Source organism: Aulonocara sp. 'chitande type north' Nkhata Bay, linkage group LG2 (assembly GCF_057382095.1).
Source record: "Aulonocara sp. 'chitande type north' Nkhata Bay isolate Kocher_YH1m ecotype deep benthic linkage group LG2, A_spYH_male_GT1.1, whole genome shotgun sequence".
NCBI lineage: Eukaryota > Metazoa > Chordata > Actinopteri > Cichliformes > Cichlidae > Aulonocara > Aulonocara sp. 'chitande type north' Nkhata Bay.
The window spans coordinates 24,896,341-24,915,718 of record NC_141345.1 but is presented as its reverse complement, the minus strand read 5'-3'; the positions used below and the strand labels follow the sequence as shown (position 1 = coordinate 24,915,718).

At 40.3% G+C, this 19,378-nt stretch overlaps 1 protein-coding gene across 2 annotated transcripts in view; it reads left to right on the top strand.

Annotated features, from left to right (window-relative positions):
• Positions 1 to 19,378, top strand: part of LOC147337895 (A disintegrin and metalloproteinase with thrombospondin motifs 2-like) — a 150,319-nt gene that overhangs the window by 64,708 nt on the left and 66,233 nt on the right. For both annotated transcript variants that reach the window (XM_086312596.1, XM_086312589.1), the window contains exon 3: positions 1,884 to 2,058. In XM_086312596.1, coding sequence (XP_086168722.1) covers positions 1,884 to 2,058 — 175 coding nt within the window. The remainder of the gene's footprint in view (positions 1 to 1,883; positions 2,059 to 19,378) is intronic.

Genomic DNA, 19,378 nt, shown 5'->3' with positions numbered 1-19,378 from the left:
ATTCGTGTGTATTTGTCCACTAAATCACAAGAAAATGATCTAATGTCCTAGAAAAACTCAAGCAAAAACAGAAATGCTTTGAATTTCTCCAAATACATAAATAAACACACCAAGCAAATAAACAGACAAAGCTTATTTTAATTTTTGGTTATGACTGAGGGATTTCGAGGTCCCTCTACATCAGCGGTCCCCAACCTTTTTTGCGCCACGGACCGGTTTATGCCCGACATTATTTTCACGGACCGGCCTTTAAGGTGTCGCGGATAAATACAACAAAATAAAACTAGTACCAGTATCGAAAAAAAGAAGATTTATTCATAACACACGTGAAAAGACCCAAGAAAACCGAGTTAACGATAAAAACGATAACAAAATAACACTGAAAACCGATAAAAACCCTGAAAACCATACATTTCACACCTGAGCCTCAACTCTCGCGGCCCGGTACCAAACGACTCACGGACCAATACCGGTCCGAGGCCCGGGGGTTGGGGACCGCTGCTCTAAAGGTCCAGTATCTTATATTGGATATAAAACCAAACTAGCACCATTTTTTTAAAGGTAGCATGGCACATTCATTGAAGAGCCAGCCTAATTATTTAAGTCATGTACTCATTCCATTGATCTAATGACATCTTGATCGACCTTTGTAACCTTTCATATTTACCATATTAGGCATTCAGGTATATATCAGATTATAAAATCATCAAATCCTATATCAGTTGGACTGTAATGTGTCTTGAGTCTTGAGTTTTACAATGGAACAAACACATAGGTTATTATGAGATAGCATGCTTGTCCAGGAGTTTCACTAAAAACCTTGGAACTCGCTACAATACACTTCATATAAACTGTTCATATTAAAAACCCTTGTATTGGATTAAAAGCCTTCTTTTCTCAATAAGCCTTTATTGTGTAACAGTTGTTGGCATACTTTGCATTTAAATTTGGCACTGTGTTGCAGGGGGACATGCATTTGGGGTCTGCTTTTTAAGAGATCATGTTGACCACGCCCCCAGACATTATCAGAGCTTAATAGACTGCCTGTTTTTATTTGAGGTGTTGGTATCATTGTAAGGCTTCTGACTCCACCTGCTTCAGCTAATCTCTATGCAGTACAGTACACACGCAGCTATTTATTCCTCATTCATCTGTAACGCATGTTTTTTTTTCTATCATCAGCTCACTTTCCTGTCTTCAGCTTGTTCGTCATATTTTCCTTCTCCTGTCAGAGCGGAGAGAAAAGCCGACAGGCACATGCTGATCGTATCAATGTTTTCCCTTCATTTATCACCCTCTTTCTTTTGCTCTCTTCCTCTCAAAAGCCTCGCAATCCTCTCTGTGTGTTCTCTTTCCTCTACAGCAGTGCGTTGCCTTGGTAATTACCAGTTGTCTTAAACAGACAGATGGAATAACAGAGAGTGACGGGCAATTTTCCCAGTGCCTGTTTTCCCCATGTATGTGTACGCAACCCCCTTTTGTGTGTGTGTTTTGTGGGTATTCTTCTTTACTTGCCACCACCTCTTCTTCCTCACCCCTGTTCACATGCACATTCCCAGTGAGCATGGCTGATGTGTGTTGTGTGAGTGTGTGCACAAGGGATGTGGGGAATTACCTGACAGGATGTGTTAGCGGAGGATGGGAGTGGGACAGTCTCATCTCCTGCTCTTGTGTTGGCCATTTGAGATGCCAGGTGTCACTCTGGACCTCTGCGGGGGCCCCAGGAGCGATCACCGCTCTCCCCTTCTCTTCTCCTTCGATTCTTTCTTTAAATTATCAGGGAGGTGAGGGATGGAGGCACATATTGGATGAGGAGAAGCTGGGTGTCATGTTAGCGACTGATAAGTATTACTATGATATAATGAGTCATGTTTCTTTTTCAGGCCGGTATGATCAAGACAGAGAGAGAGGAGTTTTTTATCGAGCCAGTCGAGAGGGGCGATGGAGTGATAGAAGAGGAGGAGGAGGGGGGAGGAGGAAGGACACACATCGTCTATCGCTCTTCAGCCGTTAAGAAAGTGCCCATCAGCAGCGCAGCGAACGACTACCACTCCAGAGGTTAGTCTGTAGTTCTCATCGCACTGTCCTCTACTTTTGAAGCTCTTTAGGCACGATTCAGCTCTACACTCTCCTCTCTTTTTATATCGGAGCTAGCCACACGTGGAAGTTATTCAGTAACACTGACTTCCAACTTAAGTGCAGGTCATTCACACTAAATTTTAAACCTGGATAAGTCGTGCAAGTGTTAGTTGTGCCATGGTTATGTTCTCAACAATATATGCTGAAGCACAACCCAAGCTGTTCTCCCATTAAATAAACTCTTCCCTAACGCTCACCTTGTTATATAATCATATCAAACTATTGTGTGCAAAGACAGTGAGTCACAGTGCGAGCGTGCCTCACTGTCAAAAAGATTACACCTACACACCCTCAAACACATCTTGTCACTGCACTAATTTTCCAGTGAGGAAGGAGTAACATATGGAGACACACATGTGTGACTGGTGAGGTACCACCCTCTGTGTTCCTGTACAGAATTATGCACTGCCTTGGCTCCCTTAATAATTGACAGCTGCGTCTTAAGTCTTTTGTTTCTCGTCGCGATTGCCTCCATTTTCCACTCTACAGATGAAATCAATAAACTGAAACAACAGGTATGGATGTCATTTTGGCGAGCAAAATATAAAGGTTTCCCATGTTGTGTCAGCTCACGAATTAGAGGAAGGGAAGATGAGTATATAGTCAAATACTCAATATTCTGAATATTATGATATAAATGTAAATTTATTGCCAGACAATGCAGCAACTAAAAGAAGAAGTTAGTCTTAAATTGTTTGAACTCCATCAATCGGTGGAGTTGAACATTGCACAGCTGCGGTGCTTTGGCTGTCCGGAGGCTCAATGTGCAACACAATAACCCTGTGATTACATGAGAAACATAATTTACGCATAGCTGTACATAAATGCTATAAACATGTTTATTCTGGTAATACTAGTCTGTGTACCTTGGCAGTGTGTTGCTCTTTGTTCATGGTCATTTGACCACTCAGAAGAATGCTATTAATATGTTGTTTGACAATGACCTTCAACCATATTAAATTTTCAAACACATTTAGATGCAAAAAGGTTTCTTTTTAAAGGTTGATGAGTGGTCAACCTTATTTAGCAATAAAATAATGCAAAAAAGATGATGGTTCATGTGGGGGTTGGGTTTAAAAAACCTTTACTGATGCAACCTTCCCACTGATCCCAGCTTGGTACCTGCAGTTGGAGTAAACTAGCTTGTGTTAACTCATATTTACATAGATCGTTGTGGAAACTTCACTCTTTCCACTGCCGTGTCGTGCTCTGTTGTTGTTGACCTTGAATCTAGCTTGAAATTTTTCCAATCTCACTGAGTTTGTTCTGAACCACAGATACAATACTATTCAAAAGAGCTGAAGGTTTTAGATACATGAGTTTTTGAAAGGTCTACATCATCAAGCCATAATCCTAACCTCCTTATATGCTAACATAAACTAAACAAATAGAAACAAATATACAAATTGATTCAGATTATTTATTTCTTTATTTTAATTGTAAAAAGGTTCAATAAACACACCTGTTTATAGTTAGTCATTCATATACTGACTAAAGCAAATGTAAAGCACGCATTATTGTCAGAATCTGCTGGGAAAGCTTCTTTCTTTAACGTCGTGTGAGAAATACTGTTTGTTATTTAGCAGATCTAAATCAAAGGAACTGCAAAAAGTCTGCAAAAAAGAACTGGACTAATTAGTCTGTTACATGTTACAAAAACCTACTAGTATTAAATTTGTTTGTTTTTGTTTTGTTTGGAGGTATGTGAGTATTTTTTTCACAAGGCCTTCTTGTTTTGTGCTATTACTAAAAGAATTAATCAAACAAAAATCGAAAAATTACCAGAAAATAGAGCGCCGCTATTGCTCTGCACGCCTCAGGCCCGAGTCAGTAGACGTGACCCTCCAGTTGCTCTCATTGATCTGATGTCTACAAGTTAATAAACTGACCAGTTCAAGAGTCAGTATCTCCCACGATCGCAAAAGTGAAAATAATTTCAAGGAAATTAAGCTGCCGCGCAGTTCAGGTGTGAGCTGAAGGACTTTATACTGAGTGCATTGCAATAGATGAGATCTGTGTCTTCCTATTCTGAGCAGTTGACTCAAGAATGTCTAATAATATACAGAGAGAGAGAGAGAGAGTTTCCATAGGAACACCCAGTGAGGACAGACTGCATTAGAGTAACACAGATCTGCTCCCACTGTTACTGATACCTGGCAGTACATCCACATACATACATGCACACATGCATATGGGTTTACAAAAACGAAAGAAAGAAAGAAGAACTTTATGGAATCACATACATATACAACCACACACAGCTTACACAACTCCCTTGATCATACGTTTACACTTAGCCTTACACATAGGCACACACAACACGTCTCACTGCTCCTTCTTGCCTTTGAATCTTTCTTTCTAATGAAGAGTGGGGTGCAGATCAATAGCGTAGGATAGAACAGGCTACTGTGCGAGCCCGTTTGTGTGTGTGTGTGTGTGCGCGTTTGTGTCTGTGTGCGTGTGTGGCGTGGGCATGAGTTCTGTGGTCGTCTGGCTTTGAGTGCTGGGATTTTCAAGGCTAAGCGGACAGACAGACTGACAGACAGACAGACGAGCAGGCATGTGCTGCTCCCAGTAGCATTTGATGTGGATCGCTCTCTTTGTTTCTCTCTCTTTTTTCCTTTTTATCATTTTTGTCCTAGCTATTCTAGACCACAACATTATGTAAACACAAGGTTTACCTTCCAGTTGTTGCATCATATCGCTCAGCGCTATACAAGAAATGCAGTATAGATCTTACACACAGATTCTTCTTCTCTCCACCTTCCTCAGGTTAAAAATAAATCAATTCTTTCTTCTTCTTCTTCTTTTTACTTTCCTCTTGTATCCCCCTCATATTCTCTTTCCCAGACAATCACTCCCCACCTGTAGATCAATCGAGGACATTAGCAAATTAATTAATAATAGATCAATCATTTCTGAAGATCTCCTATGCCAGGCTTGTGTAATTCACAGCCAGATAATGAATGCTGGACTCATTTCCTGGCTAAAGACAGAGGGAAGGAAGTTATATTTAGCAAGGTAATAGTGGAGCTCAAGAAAGAGAGAGGGAGATGAAGGAGGAGTGAGATTGATCACTTTCTTACACCATAAGCTGAGGAAGGTGTAAATCAATGTCCAAAGTGGAGAGAGCGAGCTTTATTATTAATGTGACACATTTGTCAATTAATTGCTGGGGCAATAAAAAAGCAAAGGATTGCCGTATTTGTCTTCTTTTTTTTTTTACTGCTGGGCGGGCAGAGCCCCATCTTTTAATAAGGCATTTCTTCCTCCCCAGTAATTTCATTTTATCTCATTTTATCTGGTTTTTGGTCAGTGCCCTTCTGTTCAGCTAATTTTCCTTAATCGTCTGCTCTCTTATACAGAGTTTGACTTTGCTTTGCTTACTTTATGCCCCAGACAAATTCCAGAGGCCAGCCTATAAGGCTGTAGTTGAATGTTTAGTCTTTGGAGGCAGGACTGTCTGTGCATGTGTTCCTCCAGCTGCATGCATGCAAGCATGTGTTTTAGTGCTACTGCAGTGTTTGTCCAGGGCGCTGAGACATGCCCAAACAGATGGACTACTGGAGGGCTTTTTCCCCATAACGCTCTTCACAAACTCTTTTACATGTGCCTGAATCTCACATAAATATTCTTTATTAATGCTACTGTATCCTGCATTATTACTTAATTACATCGGATCTATTGCTTTAGATGATGCATTGCTCTAAGGCTACGTTCACACTGCAGGCGAAAGCGCATCAAATCCGATTTTTTGACCCTATGCGACCCATATCCAATCATGCTATGACAGTGTGAACGGCGCAAATCCGATATTTTCAAATCCGATCTGGGTCACTTTCGTATGTGGTACTGAATCCGATACATATCCGATGTTTTAGAAAGCGACTGCTGTTTGAACGGTCAAGTCGCATTAAATCCGCCTTTTACGTCACCGACACAAGACTGAAGCCAATTATCAGCGCCAGAGAAGCGCCCGAGAAGACATCGCGAACGCTTCCTGGCCATCCAGTGTAGATGTCAGCGAAACTGTTGGGAAGACAACGTAAACATTTTATTTGTACTGTATAATCTGCAGATTCTGACAGAAATCTACAGCTATCCTTTGAAGCACCGCTCCTCTCTTAAACGGCAATAAGGATCATTATTAGGTTATTTACATTATTATGTAAATAACAAAATAACTTAAAGCAAAAATTGGGAAACGTGAAGACCGAAGTCTTTATATTAAGGGCCATCAGTCAAACAATACTGTTGCTCTGGGTCTAAACAGAGCGCGTTGTGTGTGACATCTTCTTTTGCGCATGCGGGCCGCTTTGAGCGTTCACACTAGAGAGCGTTTGCTGTCGCATTTTATTTGTAGTGTGAACGAGCAGACAAAAAAATCGGATTTGATCAAAAAATCGGAATTGAGCATTAAGACCTGCAGTGTGAACGTAGCCTAACATTCTGTTTGCGTGGTATCATTTGGTTTTATTTTGTACTTATATACATAATATAAATGTAATTAATTGCAGCTCTTGTGTTTTCCCTGACATTTCGTTCCCAAGGTTGATATTTTGTTCTCAAGGCAGAAAGGCTCCCTGCAACCTTGGGGGGAAATGCCTGCAATTAGCTGGCGAAGGGCTGTGGCAGCTACACGGGGCTTTATACATGCATACAAAGCCTACATTTGTTTTACCCCGCAGGCGGTGATATTCTCTGTGTTCTCGCATGTTTTGTGCTGTACCCTAATCCGCTTTAACGTTCAGGGCTGATGTGAGCTGTTGTTAGATTGGTGCTGTTGTGTTGTTCGTGTGCGCCACGTTGCACAGCGCCGATACGATGACGTGTCAGTCTTGGCCTGAGCTAAGAGGAAGTTGGAGAGGGTCAGACAGAGGCCAGTAGTGCTAGTCACTGTAGCTTAATGTCTGCCTCCCACATCCAGAAAATGAAGGAGGCTCCCTCGGGTCCCGCTCTCTCTCTGTATATCTTTCTTTGCCTAACTCTCTCACTTTACTCCTTTTTTATTTCCTTAAACTGCATCCCCTCCACCACTGTTGCCCCCACCTCTCCGTCTGCCGGTGTGACACATGGATAGTCATATGGTGCAAGGGTTTTAAGAGGCGACTCATGACTAAGCACTTAGAGATGTGAGCACACGCAACTCATAAATGGCCTGAACTCATCTTCAGCGTGTAACCGGGGCCCCAGCAGACACTTTGCATTATGGCGTGCCTCTTGATGGAAATCCCAAATAGCTACGTGAAATGCTGGGAAGGTCACATTCTCTCTTGCTTGAGTCATTTTTAACCCCTTTGTTTCAGACCACAAGCTTTAAATGCATGAAGAGAAAAAAAAACGACTTCCACACAACCAAAGTCCCATTTTTAAACTTTTCCCCATCTGCTTGTATAAGTCCATACCAACCCTCTGGCTCCAAGCTATTACTCAGTTCATTAAGGCTTTTGTCTTTTTAACATGTTGTCATGATTTATGTCTTATTTTATTTAATAAAAACAAGCCCCTAAAAACAGAAGCCGTTCCTGTGAAGCATGTGTTTAAGCTAAATCCTTAAAAACTCATTGTGTAACCACAGGGCTGACGGTGTCTGAAACACCAAATATTTGAACACTTAACACTGTTGATAATTTGCTAAGACCACAACTTTCTCACAGTGCGTAATCCAAACCATGGAGAAATTTATGACTAATCTCATGTTGTGGGATGATCTCCGGTGTTATCTGGTGAGATTTGCTCCATTTCAGTTCTTCCTGCTGTATGATGGTTTTTTATCTCTGTTCATTGATGACCCTAAACTTTTATTGAGGAAAAATGTAACCCTAGTTTTACATCGTTCTTATATTGTGTTTATATTAGCCTAAGCATAGAATTGTAGCTAGCATAGCAGGTAGCAACATTGTAGCTAGCATAGCAGATAGCACATTATTATACGTTAGCTAGCCCAAGTTCAAAACTCTCCAAGCATTCCTGTTGTTAAGTTTTGTGTCTTTATTTGCGTTCAAAGTGATAGGAGAGCTGTACATTTTATGTATTTATTTATTTTAGAACAAGTCAGCACCTTTAGATGGAAACTAATGAGTTAAGTTCCTGCTAATTTCTAACTCTGCTAAACCCTTGTAAAGCCTCTTTTATGGGTGCCTGAATGCTAGATTTTATTGCAACATCTGGGAGAACAGCCACACTGATCATTTTATTGGAGCTGTAAGAATTTGGAGAATTCTTAACTCTCGAGCTTCAGTGTTTGTTTCATTTTGGGGAACCAAAGGAACCTTTGGACACAGAAATGGTTAATGATGTCAGACCATTCACGCTTACATTCTTACCTTCAGCCAGTTTAGGATCAACCTAAGTCAGCTTAACTTAATTGTTGTCTTTGACCTGATGGAGGAAGTTGAAGTACCTGCACTGTCACAACTGGGGCAACTGGCCAAGGATACTTTAGCACACGGAGGAATCAGGGATGGATCTACCGACTGATAGTTGACCCACTCAACCACCTGAGCCACAGCCACCGTTTTCTTCCTTAGTCTCTCTCTACCAGCTCACAACCAGAATTGCTCAAACTACCAAAATAAACCAGAACATCTAGTACCAAACATGTGTCCCTTCTGGAAGAAGCGGTTCTAGAGGAGAACCTTTACCATATGTAACCTGTGTAAACAAAGTCATTTTCCAAGGCTGGGCATCTAAAGCAGGGAAACCCCAAAGTTGGCAGCAAAAATTATTAATTTAAAAACCTCACTGTTTTTAAATAGGGGCAAAACTAAAGCTAGCTGTCCAAAATAAATATAGAGAGCTGTAAATGGAAACCATTGAATTAAGAGTTTTTTATTTATACCCAAATTTTCTAACAATAGTTTTGCAGGCTTTTCTTTTTTTTTTTTCCAAAAAAGATACTAGTCTCAGATTTTGTGCCAATAGCTGCCTCTGTAACATGAGCCTCGTGTTTGTAATAACTTGTAATGCTGTATAATAATATGGGTGTTATATTGAGCAGCAGGGATCCACTTTGAATCAGCCGTGAACATTAGTGACAGCATAAACACACACTCACACACACAGGCGCGCGCAGTCAAGCAGAACTAAAGAAGAAACACATACGCAGATGCGAAAACACACATGCATGCATGCACTGTGCGCAAACATACACAAAGCACACACGCGCATACAGTACGTATGTGTGAATGAGTGTTGGCCAGGTGTGCCTCTGGGAGGAAATTACAGTGCTAGGAGGGGAAGTATTTTAACAGCCAGCTGCTTCCTCTCTCTCTCTCTCTCTCTGTGGCCACTGGCTCCATCCCTGAAGAACATGACTGCCTTATTACCATACTCAGCATGTGTGTGTTTGTGTAGTCATGTGTCCCTGCATGTATGTGTGCTTCCCACTGCATTTGACAGTTTTATCCCTTGCCTGTTTAACTCACAGCCAACTAGGAGCATTGATGTTTATGTGTCTGCCGGTGTGTAGGTGTGTATTTGCCGGTGTGTCTGCACTATGTCCCTCTGTGTGTGTTCTCCCTCTGGTTTGTCTGACTCCTCACCTGCTTGTAAGCTCCCAGCGGGCCTTCCATTGAGCTGTCACTCAGTGTGCCACAGCACTGCCTTTAAACTGAACAGGTCTCTGGGGATAATAGCAGGGTGCGGCCGACCTCTGTTCCAGTCTGCAGCCACCGGTGCCGCACTGACCCATGCACACACAGTCTGTCTGTGTGTTTGTGTGTTTGTGTGCATGTGTGCGCATGTGTCTGTGCGTGGGTGCCTGTCTGCCTGCAAGACAAAGAGAGAGTGAGTGAGGTGGAAGAGAAGGGAAGCCTTACAGGGATGAAGGGGTAGAGCGTTATTACAGGCCTAGTGATTGAGAGAGTGTCACTATAATCATGGTGATCATAGTGCTCTGACAAGATTAGCACCTTTCTGAGCCTCTGCACTGCCTCTGGTGTGGTGTTCAAATATTCAGAGCCTTGCCCTTGATGGTGAAATTCGACGGCACAGTTAAATGTGCGGCCTTTTAACTGGATTTTCTTCAAAAGGGTTCTCTTTGGGTTTTTGTTTTTTTCAGCACCGTCAGTTAAATTGTAAATGAAGTGCAATATTGAAAAGATCACAGCTTAGATGTTTAGCTTAGATTTAGATAGATAGAGAGATAGACATTCTAGCTGTGATTCTAGAAGACGTGCGCCATCCTGTTTTCGAAGTATCCAACGAGTGTCCAAGAAAGGGATCTCCTCTCTATTATGCTAAAAATACAGAAATTGCGTCAAGAGCACAGAGCAGACGAGGAGGGCTGGAAGTCAGACAGCGCTGAATATTAAAAACACAGCCTGTACAGAAACTCTCCCACTGTGGTGGGAAACTGTGTGAAGGACAGAGCAAAGCCTTACTGAGGACGCATACCCACATCTGGTGTATTTATATAGCATGTTTACAACTTATTCAGGCATTGAAAGTACATCATACAGCTGTTAAGCCTTAGTCAGGTATAAAATATACTTAAAGACAAAATAAATAAAAACAAAGATAGGTTTATTGCTTCAGATTTAAATGTGGTATAATATTGATCTAATTGACGAAAGTAATAAATTGGACTGAAAGTGTGCAAGGCTAATACAATAAGATACATTATTTCTACCTGTGCAGGCTTCATCACAGGGCTGGCACAAGGCAGCAGGTACTGTGTAACTACAATTTCGTGCCACATACCTCCCTAGAGGTGGCCAGCGTTCTGTCTTGACATCAGTTATATAACCAGCCAACCTAAGGGACAGACGCTCAAGGAAGATGAGATGGTGTGTGACTTCCTTCCTCCCACTACTGTCACAGTGCTGCAAACATGCACATACACACACAGTGACACACACGCTGTGTTAAATCTGGCACACCTCAGAGAAGCGCCAGATCCGCTGCCATTCCTAAAAATTCTGCGCCTTGGCAGAATTTTGACATTGTTTCCAAGGGTTAAACCTTCTACATGGCTCCGGTACAAATAAATAAAAAGTTATTTTTCCTGATTATGGTTCCTCCCAGGATAATTTCTATTCACTTGAATCTGTTATGGCAAGGCAGCTTGGAACCAAATAACCTGGATAACTACTCCAAGTTTATTACTGACTTCCATTGCAGTTCAACCCAGCATAAGTGTGAGATTAACTATAATCAGCCAAAATAACTTAAAGTGCCTGTGTGGGTGTACGGGGACTTCAAATTGCAATATAATGGCGCACAGGATGAGAAACCATTCATTGAAAAACCGTGTAGGTTAATGCAGGAATGTTTGTGTGAAGAGGATGTAATACCGAAGCAGCTGATTCGGAGGTTAATGGAGCCTCTCATGTGAATGAGGCTTTCATCCCTGTGGAGACAGAGATGCATTCAGCGCTATTACAGCAGATTCCCCATCCTGTGTGTAGCGCTTACAAGCACGAGTAAACATGTTCCTCAAAAGCAAAATTATTAGTGAGTGTGTAGAGAAGGGGTTTGTTCTTTTGTTTAGTTTTTTTTTTTTAGATATGCAGCATGTGATATTTAAAATACACAGTTCTTTAGACTTTATTCTCTGTGTGTGTGTGTGTGTGTGTGTGTGTGTGTGTGTGTGCGCGTACTTCACCTGATATTACAGCCAACTCACATGGTGATATATGATAACGCTGAAAGGTTAGTGTTATTGATATAGTTGCCTTCAACTAAGTTTCTTAATTTACTGGTAATAAAGTCAAACCACATATTTTGTTTCTGTTTGTGGCTTGTGTAAATTAAGCATTTTATTTTTTTGAGTTTGTGTGTTTCTGTTTGCACGATAGCAGTAAAGCTCAGATATCAATGCAGCGAGATTGAAAATGTCAGAGAGTGTGTGCTTTGTTGCCTTTGCCTGATTAGCAGGGTGATGTGTAGTGGTGGGAGTTTGTTAGGCTGCAGTTCATTTGCCGCTGCGCCCCCTAGGGACTTTAATTGAATAAAGCGCAGCTCTGTGCCTGTTCATTCCACAAAGGCTATAATGCAAGTATCGAAGATAGACGCATGCAGTTATGACTCTGGGAAAACTCGCTGATGGTTAACATAGTATTTAAGTCTCCTTTTTTTTTTTTTTTGTAATCAGTGCCTTTTTTTTTTTTTTCAATGTCATGAAGAAAGATGAGGGAGGGGAAGGGGAATCATCAATCATCCCTTTCTTCCTGTGTCTTTTCTTCCACCGAGCCGGCTGATACGTCTTGTAGCATTAGTCTGATGTGTTCAGATTTAGCTCGAACAAAAGCGGCGAGTGCGTAGAGATGAGAGGATGAAGAGGAGGAGGAGAAAACAAGGCCCGATTAGAGCTTAGAAGGAGATGAAAATACCCGTTTTGTTATTCCGTTTACTGCACCCACTGACCCGGAGTGACCGTCAAATCCAGATGGGTCATTTTGTGGTTGATATACCGCTGATCCCTGACTTTTAATCATATGTGCTTGTGTGGAGCAATTACAGTAATACAGTAGTGGTACTGTAGGAGACAAACTCTGCAACTCAGGCTCTGCAAACCCTTTTTGTAATAGGACTGCAGCATCACAATTTAGTCACTATGAGGGTGGATGAAAGGCCAAGTAATGCATTGTTATTTATCTATAATGCAACTGGTCACAATTAAGTAGAAATGTGAAATTAAAAAGTTAAAAATTGATAATGAACTAATCTGCTATTTGGATAAAACATAATTTCTGTTTTAAATTATGAATTTAAGATTGAGTTTTACAGTTTTTCCTCTTATTAACATTGTTGTCTTTAAGAAATAACTTTTTGAGAAAGAGTTTCTGACTGCTCACTTACTAGGACACTGCATTTCCTGTGACTACTTTATTTCAATAACGAGAGATCACTGACCTCCAGAGTTTTGACGCTGATATTGGAGCAAATGGACGATGATAACTTGGATGAGGCTTTCTGAGCGTCTGGGATAAGGTGCGTGAATGACAGAACTGAGCTGCATTTTAAAGATACTGATTGACTTACATTAGTCTGGCAAGATGATTATCAGAATAATGAGAAGAGCACTCGGTTTGACAGCGTGGGAAACAGGAAGTGACAAAAACTGCAGATTAGACACAGACAAGCGAACACATATCTTTGTTAATTAGTCTGTTAATGAGAAGATGCAGCAGTATAAAATGTTCTGTTTACATTGGCAAAATGTTGCTATAAACACTTTTTTCATAATACTGCAAAAATATAAATAATGCGCTACCTTCATTAGTGGTTCGTGTGTTCAAACACCAGCATTACGTATTCTGCAATGAAGACTGGCTTTTTCACAGTTATTTTACAACAGGTTCATTTTAGACTCACATTTCCCGAGAATCATTGAAATCTCAGCTCATAATACAAATACTTCCAGGATATCTGTACATCCCTAGCTTTTAAGTCTGCTCTAGCGTCTGTTGCTTTAAATGCAAATGAGTTGCTGCTTGCCACACCCATTCCAGAACGAGGCTGTACCTTTCTAGCTAGCATCATGGTTACCAAATATCATCTAAGATTAGGCCCACAGATTGGACAGCGACCCCGGAAAAGGGTTCCTGGAGGTTTCTAGTTGTCGCAAGGTGAAATTGGTTACAAACAGGGTGCCACATCCAAAAATTGTTTTTGATTGCTGCAGCTGCCTATAGTTTGCATGGAAGACATTGGGTGGTAATACACGTGAAAAAGTCCAGTGCAAACCAGAAATGGAAAACATTTACTTTTACGGAAACTCATGCTTTCTGAAATGCCTTATTGTTGAAAAGTAACTCATTTTAAAAGGTGCAACTTTTACTTGAATGGTCTCAGTCCCATATCATGCAAAGTGTGTTCGTGAGGTCTTAGGCTTTGGCAAAGGTTCTGTTCTAGCTGGAGGTGGTAGTATGATGCTCTTCTGATGTCATTGTGAGCTGAAAAAAAAGTTTTTAAAAAAGCACATTCAGCCATGCTTTTACTTTCTTTGGAAAGTTTTCTCGTGTTTTATGGGGCATAATATTTTGTTGAAAAGCAAAATAATTGATTTTGCGATGTCCACTTTAATTTGAAGTCTGCAAGACTTGTTACTTTAAACATATAAATGAAAAATTATATGTCAGGAAGAGAAGAAAAAATGTTTTTCAGGCAATTCAAAAAGGAGAGGTCATAAGAAACTTTTATGTAGTTGGACATGAAATACATAACACTGAATCTGCATATTGTTTTCCGTTTTTAGATATGTTCAAGATAAATGTCTCCTTCTTGTGGTGAAGAAAACTAATGAGATCATTTGTCATTGGGCATTACATTAAATCAAACGTACTTCATTGTGCAGACAATCCAGACTTTTCTGTGTAGGAGCAATGACGATAACCAATAAGTAAAACCTTTAAAAATCATATCAGGGTCAGTTTGATGTGTTAAAACATTTCAGTTTGTTCCAACTGCGGAGTGTTTAATGGCCATAAATAAAGCAGTGGTTTGTGCAGTCAGTTGAACTACTGAAGGTCTTTGCTTTTATGTAATACTCCTCTGCAGCTGTGGTCACAATCACACTGAGAGAATTACAGAGCGAGCTGGCATGTCATGAGTGTGGCGCTCTTTGCTTGTGCGTATGGGTGTGTGTTGTCAAAAAGCAGCTTATGTGTAGACTCTACCTCTCCTGCCATGTGTGTCATCCTGTAGCAATGAGAGGGAGATAGATCAGTCTCCACAGAAGATGTGCTGACACCAGAGAAAAGTTAGTTCGCTTCCTTGGCATATTACCCACAATCCCCCTGTGATCCCTCACTTTCTCCAGACTTCACCATTGCTCAGAACTCTGGGAGATTTCTGAAAGTATTCCCAGGCAGTCTGATAAACCCCAGTTTTTTGGCACTATTTAGGCTTCTATGTATTTTCTGTGCTTATTCTGCTCATTCAGCACAGCTAACTTTTCTGTACCCATGCATTCTCCTTTTGACCTCTGTTTCTCAGCATGTTCTTCCTGACTTTCAACCATCTGTCTCTCTCTTTTGCTGTCTTCTGTTTCTTAGCCTTCCAGCTTATGCGCCGTCACACCTCTAAAGACCCCCAAAAGGGATACAACACTATATTGAAAGAAAAATTGTATTTGAAAGACAAATAATGAATAAAATCAAATGAATTATTTTGTTTGGGTTTCTGATCTAAATCCAAAAAGCTTAAATCCATCCATCCATCCATTTTTCTGACCTCTTACTGTATTATATTCAGGGTTGCAGGACAGTCTATCCCAGGTGACATAGAGCAAAAGGCAGTGTCCATCCTGGACAATAGAAAACAGTGTATGGATTTGAATTTGTTTTTGGGGTTGGGAGGCTTCAGGATTTTAGTTTTTTGGGGAGATGGAGCTGGGGTAGCAAATGGCCAGGTGAATGTGACTTTCAGGGGCCGAGTATATAATTGGAGTGCGTTTTTTTAAAAACATAACTATTTACCTAATTAATATTTACTTAAGTCTTAGTGTTATACAGTCAGCATGCCACTCAGAGTTAAAATAAATGCATCTGATGGCTATTAACATTTTCAAGCAAAATAAAGATTTTTAAAATCGGATTTAACTCTTACAGATTTAAATCTTGCAGTTTATCTATTCATTAATGTTCTCACTCCTTCCCCGCTTCTCCCTCTTCCCTTATAATAATTGTCCTCTAGCTTGCATGCCGAAATAACTTTGAGCCATGTTTGCCATCACAGCAGTTCTGACTATGCAATATTCAGCATGACTCACATGCACGACAGTTCAGAATTTGGGCCAAGTTCACTTCTCGCTTTTCTTCCACATTTCTTCCCACTGTGTCGCTATGCATGTGATATGGTGTCAATATCACAAGAGTGCAGTGGCTTGCAGACTTCCTCTCTAATAAGTCCTCTGGTAGTTTATCACTTATGTATATTTAGGATCTGTCTTACAGTGTACATGTCTTACGTATGCTGTTTATTGTTTTTTGACTTGAACTAGATTGCAAAGGTTTTAAAATAGAAACAGGATCATGAGTAGATAAGTGAAGTGAAGGAGAGATGCAAAGATGCTACATTGCCTGGGTTCTAAAGCTGTAGTTCATGGCAGGATTATCAGTAATTTAGTCACTGAGATATGATGTTAGGGGCCATTAAACAAAGAAAGGCTGTAAACAATCAACATCTTCTTAAAATAACTGATGGGAACACAATTAAATGTTTCACAAACAAAGCTGTCAAGTGCTTTCAGGAAAAGAAAAAAAAGAAAAAGACTGCCATGAGGAGCTGTTTTCAGATTTCAGCAAACAAAACAGGAATATGTCTTTGGCAAAAGCTGTGACACTGTCACAACCTCTCTACATGGGTTATTTTTACTGTGAAAACAGATAAACAAGGCGATTACTAATGTTTAGCTGAAGTTCTACAGCACCAATCCTTCCTTTCAATAATCCTTCCAATTAAGCCCAGAGGTTAACAAAAAGGCAATATTTCATCTAATAATTCATGAAATCATCTTGCATCAAGCTGATTTTTACTTTTTATTTATTTGTTTGGTTAATTTTACTTCAATTGCATGTATTTACTCTTACTTTGTTGTTAGCTAGCTAGCTAGCTGTTCGCCTGTCATTAAAAGACTTTTCAGTGATGTTACATCAACCAGCTTCCAGTTTGGATTCAAGAGACAGGCACTATCTCTACTTTTAAGATTAGGCTTAAAACTTTCCTTTTCGCTAAAGCATATAGTTAGGGCTGGACCAGGTGACCCTGAATCCTCCCTTAGTTATGCTGCAATAGGTGTCGACTAGTGATGTGTCGGTTGCGAACGAAATGGCTCTTAGAGCCGAATCTTTGTGAACGACGCGAACCAACTCCTTATTGGACGCGTTTTTTTCTCTCTCTCTTTCTCTCACCCTCTCTTTCGCACTTTTTTTCCGCTTCACTCCGCACGCGAGCCTTGTGCTTGCGCTGAGCAGAGGGGGGAGGGGCGGTAGGTAGGAACAGAGCGGAGGGAAAGGGAGAGAAAATAGAGCCAGGGACAAGAACATCACATTAGAAAGGTATAGTAATCATCCACAACTATTTTCAGTTGCAGATGATAAAGGATTCAGAAAGTTTATTCATGCAGGCCCATATGACAGAGAATATGCATGTTCTTTTTGTTTTCATATTTTAATTTATATTTAATTGTGTTGTGGTTTGCAGTGTTTTGTGTTGTTTCACTTTAAATTTGTTTAAAAGGAAAAAGCTGAAAATTGAAATAGTTAAAAGTTGAAATGGAAATAGTTGGTTTTTGTATTATATGATTTATTTATTACATTTTATGTGGAGTGAATAAATAAAAGTATATTTACAGTGGCCCCTAGAAGCAGCACGTGCAAACTCTAAAACACGTACAAACTCCGAAGTACGTAAAAACTCCAACATAAATGCAAATTCCAAAACACATACAAATTCTGAAGCACATACAAATTCCAAAGCATGTGAAACCTCCAAAACAAGTACAAACTCCAAAACACAACGGAAGTGCTTCAGGATGCTATGGGCAGTGTTGAGCTTTTGTTACCTAGTGGCTACACAAGCCAGGAAGTACCAACGACCGGATTTGGTGTGTGGTAGTAACAGGTAAATGAAATTTTTTTTAAATTATTTGAATATATGTGAGTGCTTGTGTATAAATACACAAACAATACACACATGCTTTCAATTATATAATTTAAGTGATCTAGGTAGCTCTGTTTTGGAAGTTCAGTTAACGCTAGCAATGTGTTTTGGAGTTTGTACGTGCTTTGTCTCTAGGGGCCACCATATATATTTATATGTAAACATATACTAAAAACCATGTTTTTTTACATTAGTAATTCCTTTTTGTATATTGTTGTTGATAATAAATTAATTAAAGCAACAAAACAACCTGAAGAGCCGGTTGGGAGCTGAAAGAGCCGGCTCTTTTTAGTGAGTTGAGCCGAAAGAGCCGGTTCTCTAAAAAGAGCCAGAATTCCCATCACTAGTGTAGACTGCTGGGGGATTCCCATGATGCATTGAGTATTTCCTTTTCAGTCATCTTTCTCACTCACTATGTGTTAATAGACCTCTCTGCTGGATCACACTTGTTATTAATCTCTGTCTCTCTCTTCCACAGCATGTCTTTATCCTGTTTTCCTTCTCTCACCCCAAGGTCGCAGCAGATGGCCGCCCCTCACTGAGCTCGGTTCTGCTGGAGGTTTCTTCCTGTTAAAAGGGAGTTTTTCCTTCCCACTGTCGCCAAAGTGCTTGCTCATAGGGGGTCATATGATTGTTGGGGTTTTTTTCTCTGTATGTATTATTGTAGGGTTTACCTTAGAGTATAAAGCGCTTTGAAGCAACTGTTGTTGTGATTTGGTGCTATATCAATAAAATTGAATTGAATCGAATTTAACTTTATTGTGGAATGTGGTTTTAAAACAGCGAAGTTTGTCCTCTGGTGGACAAACTGTATAATGTAAAAACTCATAACACTTGCAAACATTGTTTTCTCTCATCTCTTCTGAATTTGTTAAATTTTCACTTATCCTTTATTGGTCTTTATAGATGTTGATAATATTTGGTCAGCATATAGTGTCTTTCAGTTGCACAGTTATTTAATTTCAATTCATGTTTATTCATTATAGGGACAGATCACAACCATAGTCATCTCAAGGTGAGTTATACTGTAAGCATAAGTATTCTGAAGAAAACTTTTACAACTTATGAGCAAGTACTTTGTGACAGTGGGAAGGAAAAACTCCCTTTTAACAGGATGAAACCTCCGGCAGAACCAAGCTCAGGGAGGGGCAGCCATCTGCCATGACCGGTTGGGCAGTGAGGGAGAGGAGTCACCACACCGCGGATGTTTCCTGATGCATCCTTTGAGGGATTTGTATCTTTCCATGGTCTCAAACCAATGATCCTTTGCGTTTTAGGTTAATGTGTTAGCCGTTTCATAGTGCAGTGGCTAACAGCAAATAGCTAATATTAGCCAATATGTTAGCCAGCCTCTAACCATCACTGTGGAAACTGTTAAGTTCAAATAAACCATTGTTTTTTTTAATGAATTGCAGATGCATAGTGTAGAAGGTCCATTTGTCCTTATGCTGGCCTCATGCATTCTTGCAACATCACATCTACATAAAACACAAATGCTTACAAATACTGGTGTGTGTGCTCATATCATGTGCATGCCCCTGATTTTGATGTGCATGAGTTTTGGGACTAATTAAACACCATTATAAGGCCTAATCTGCTTTAATCACAGCCTTGATGTGGTGATTTGCAG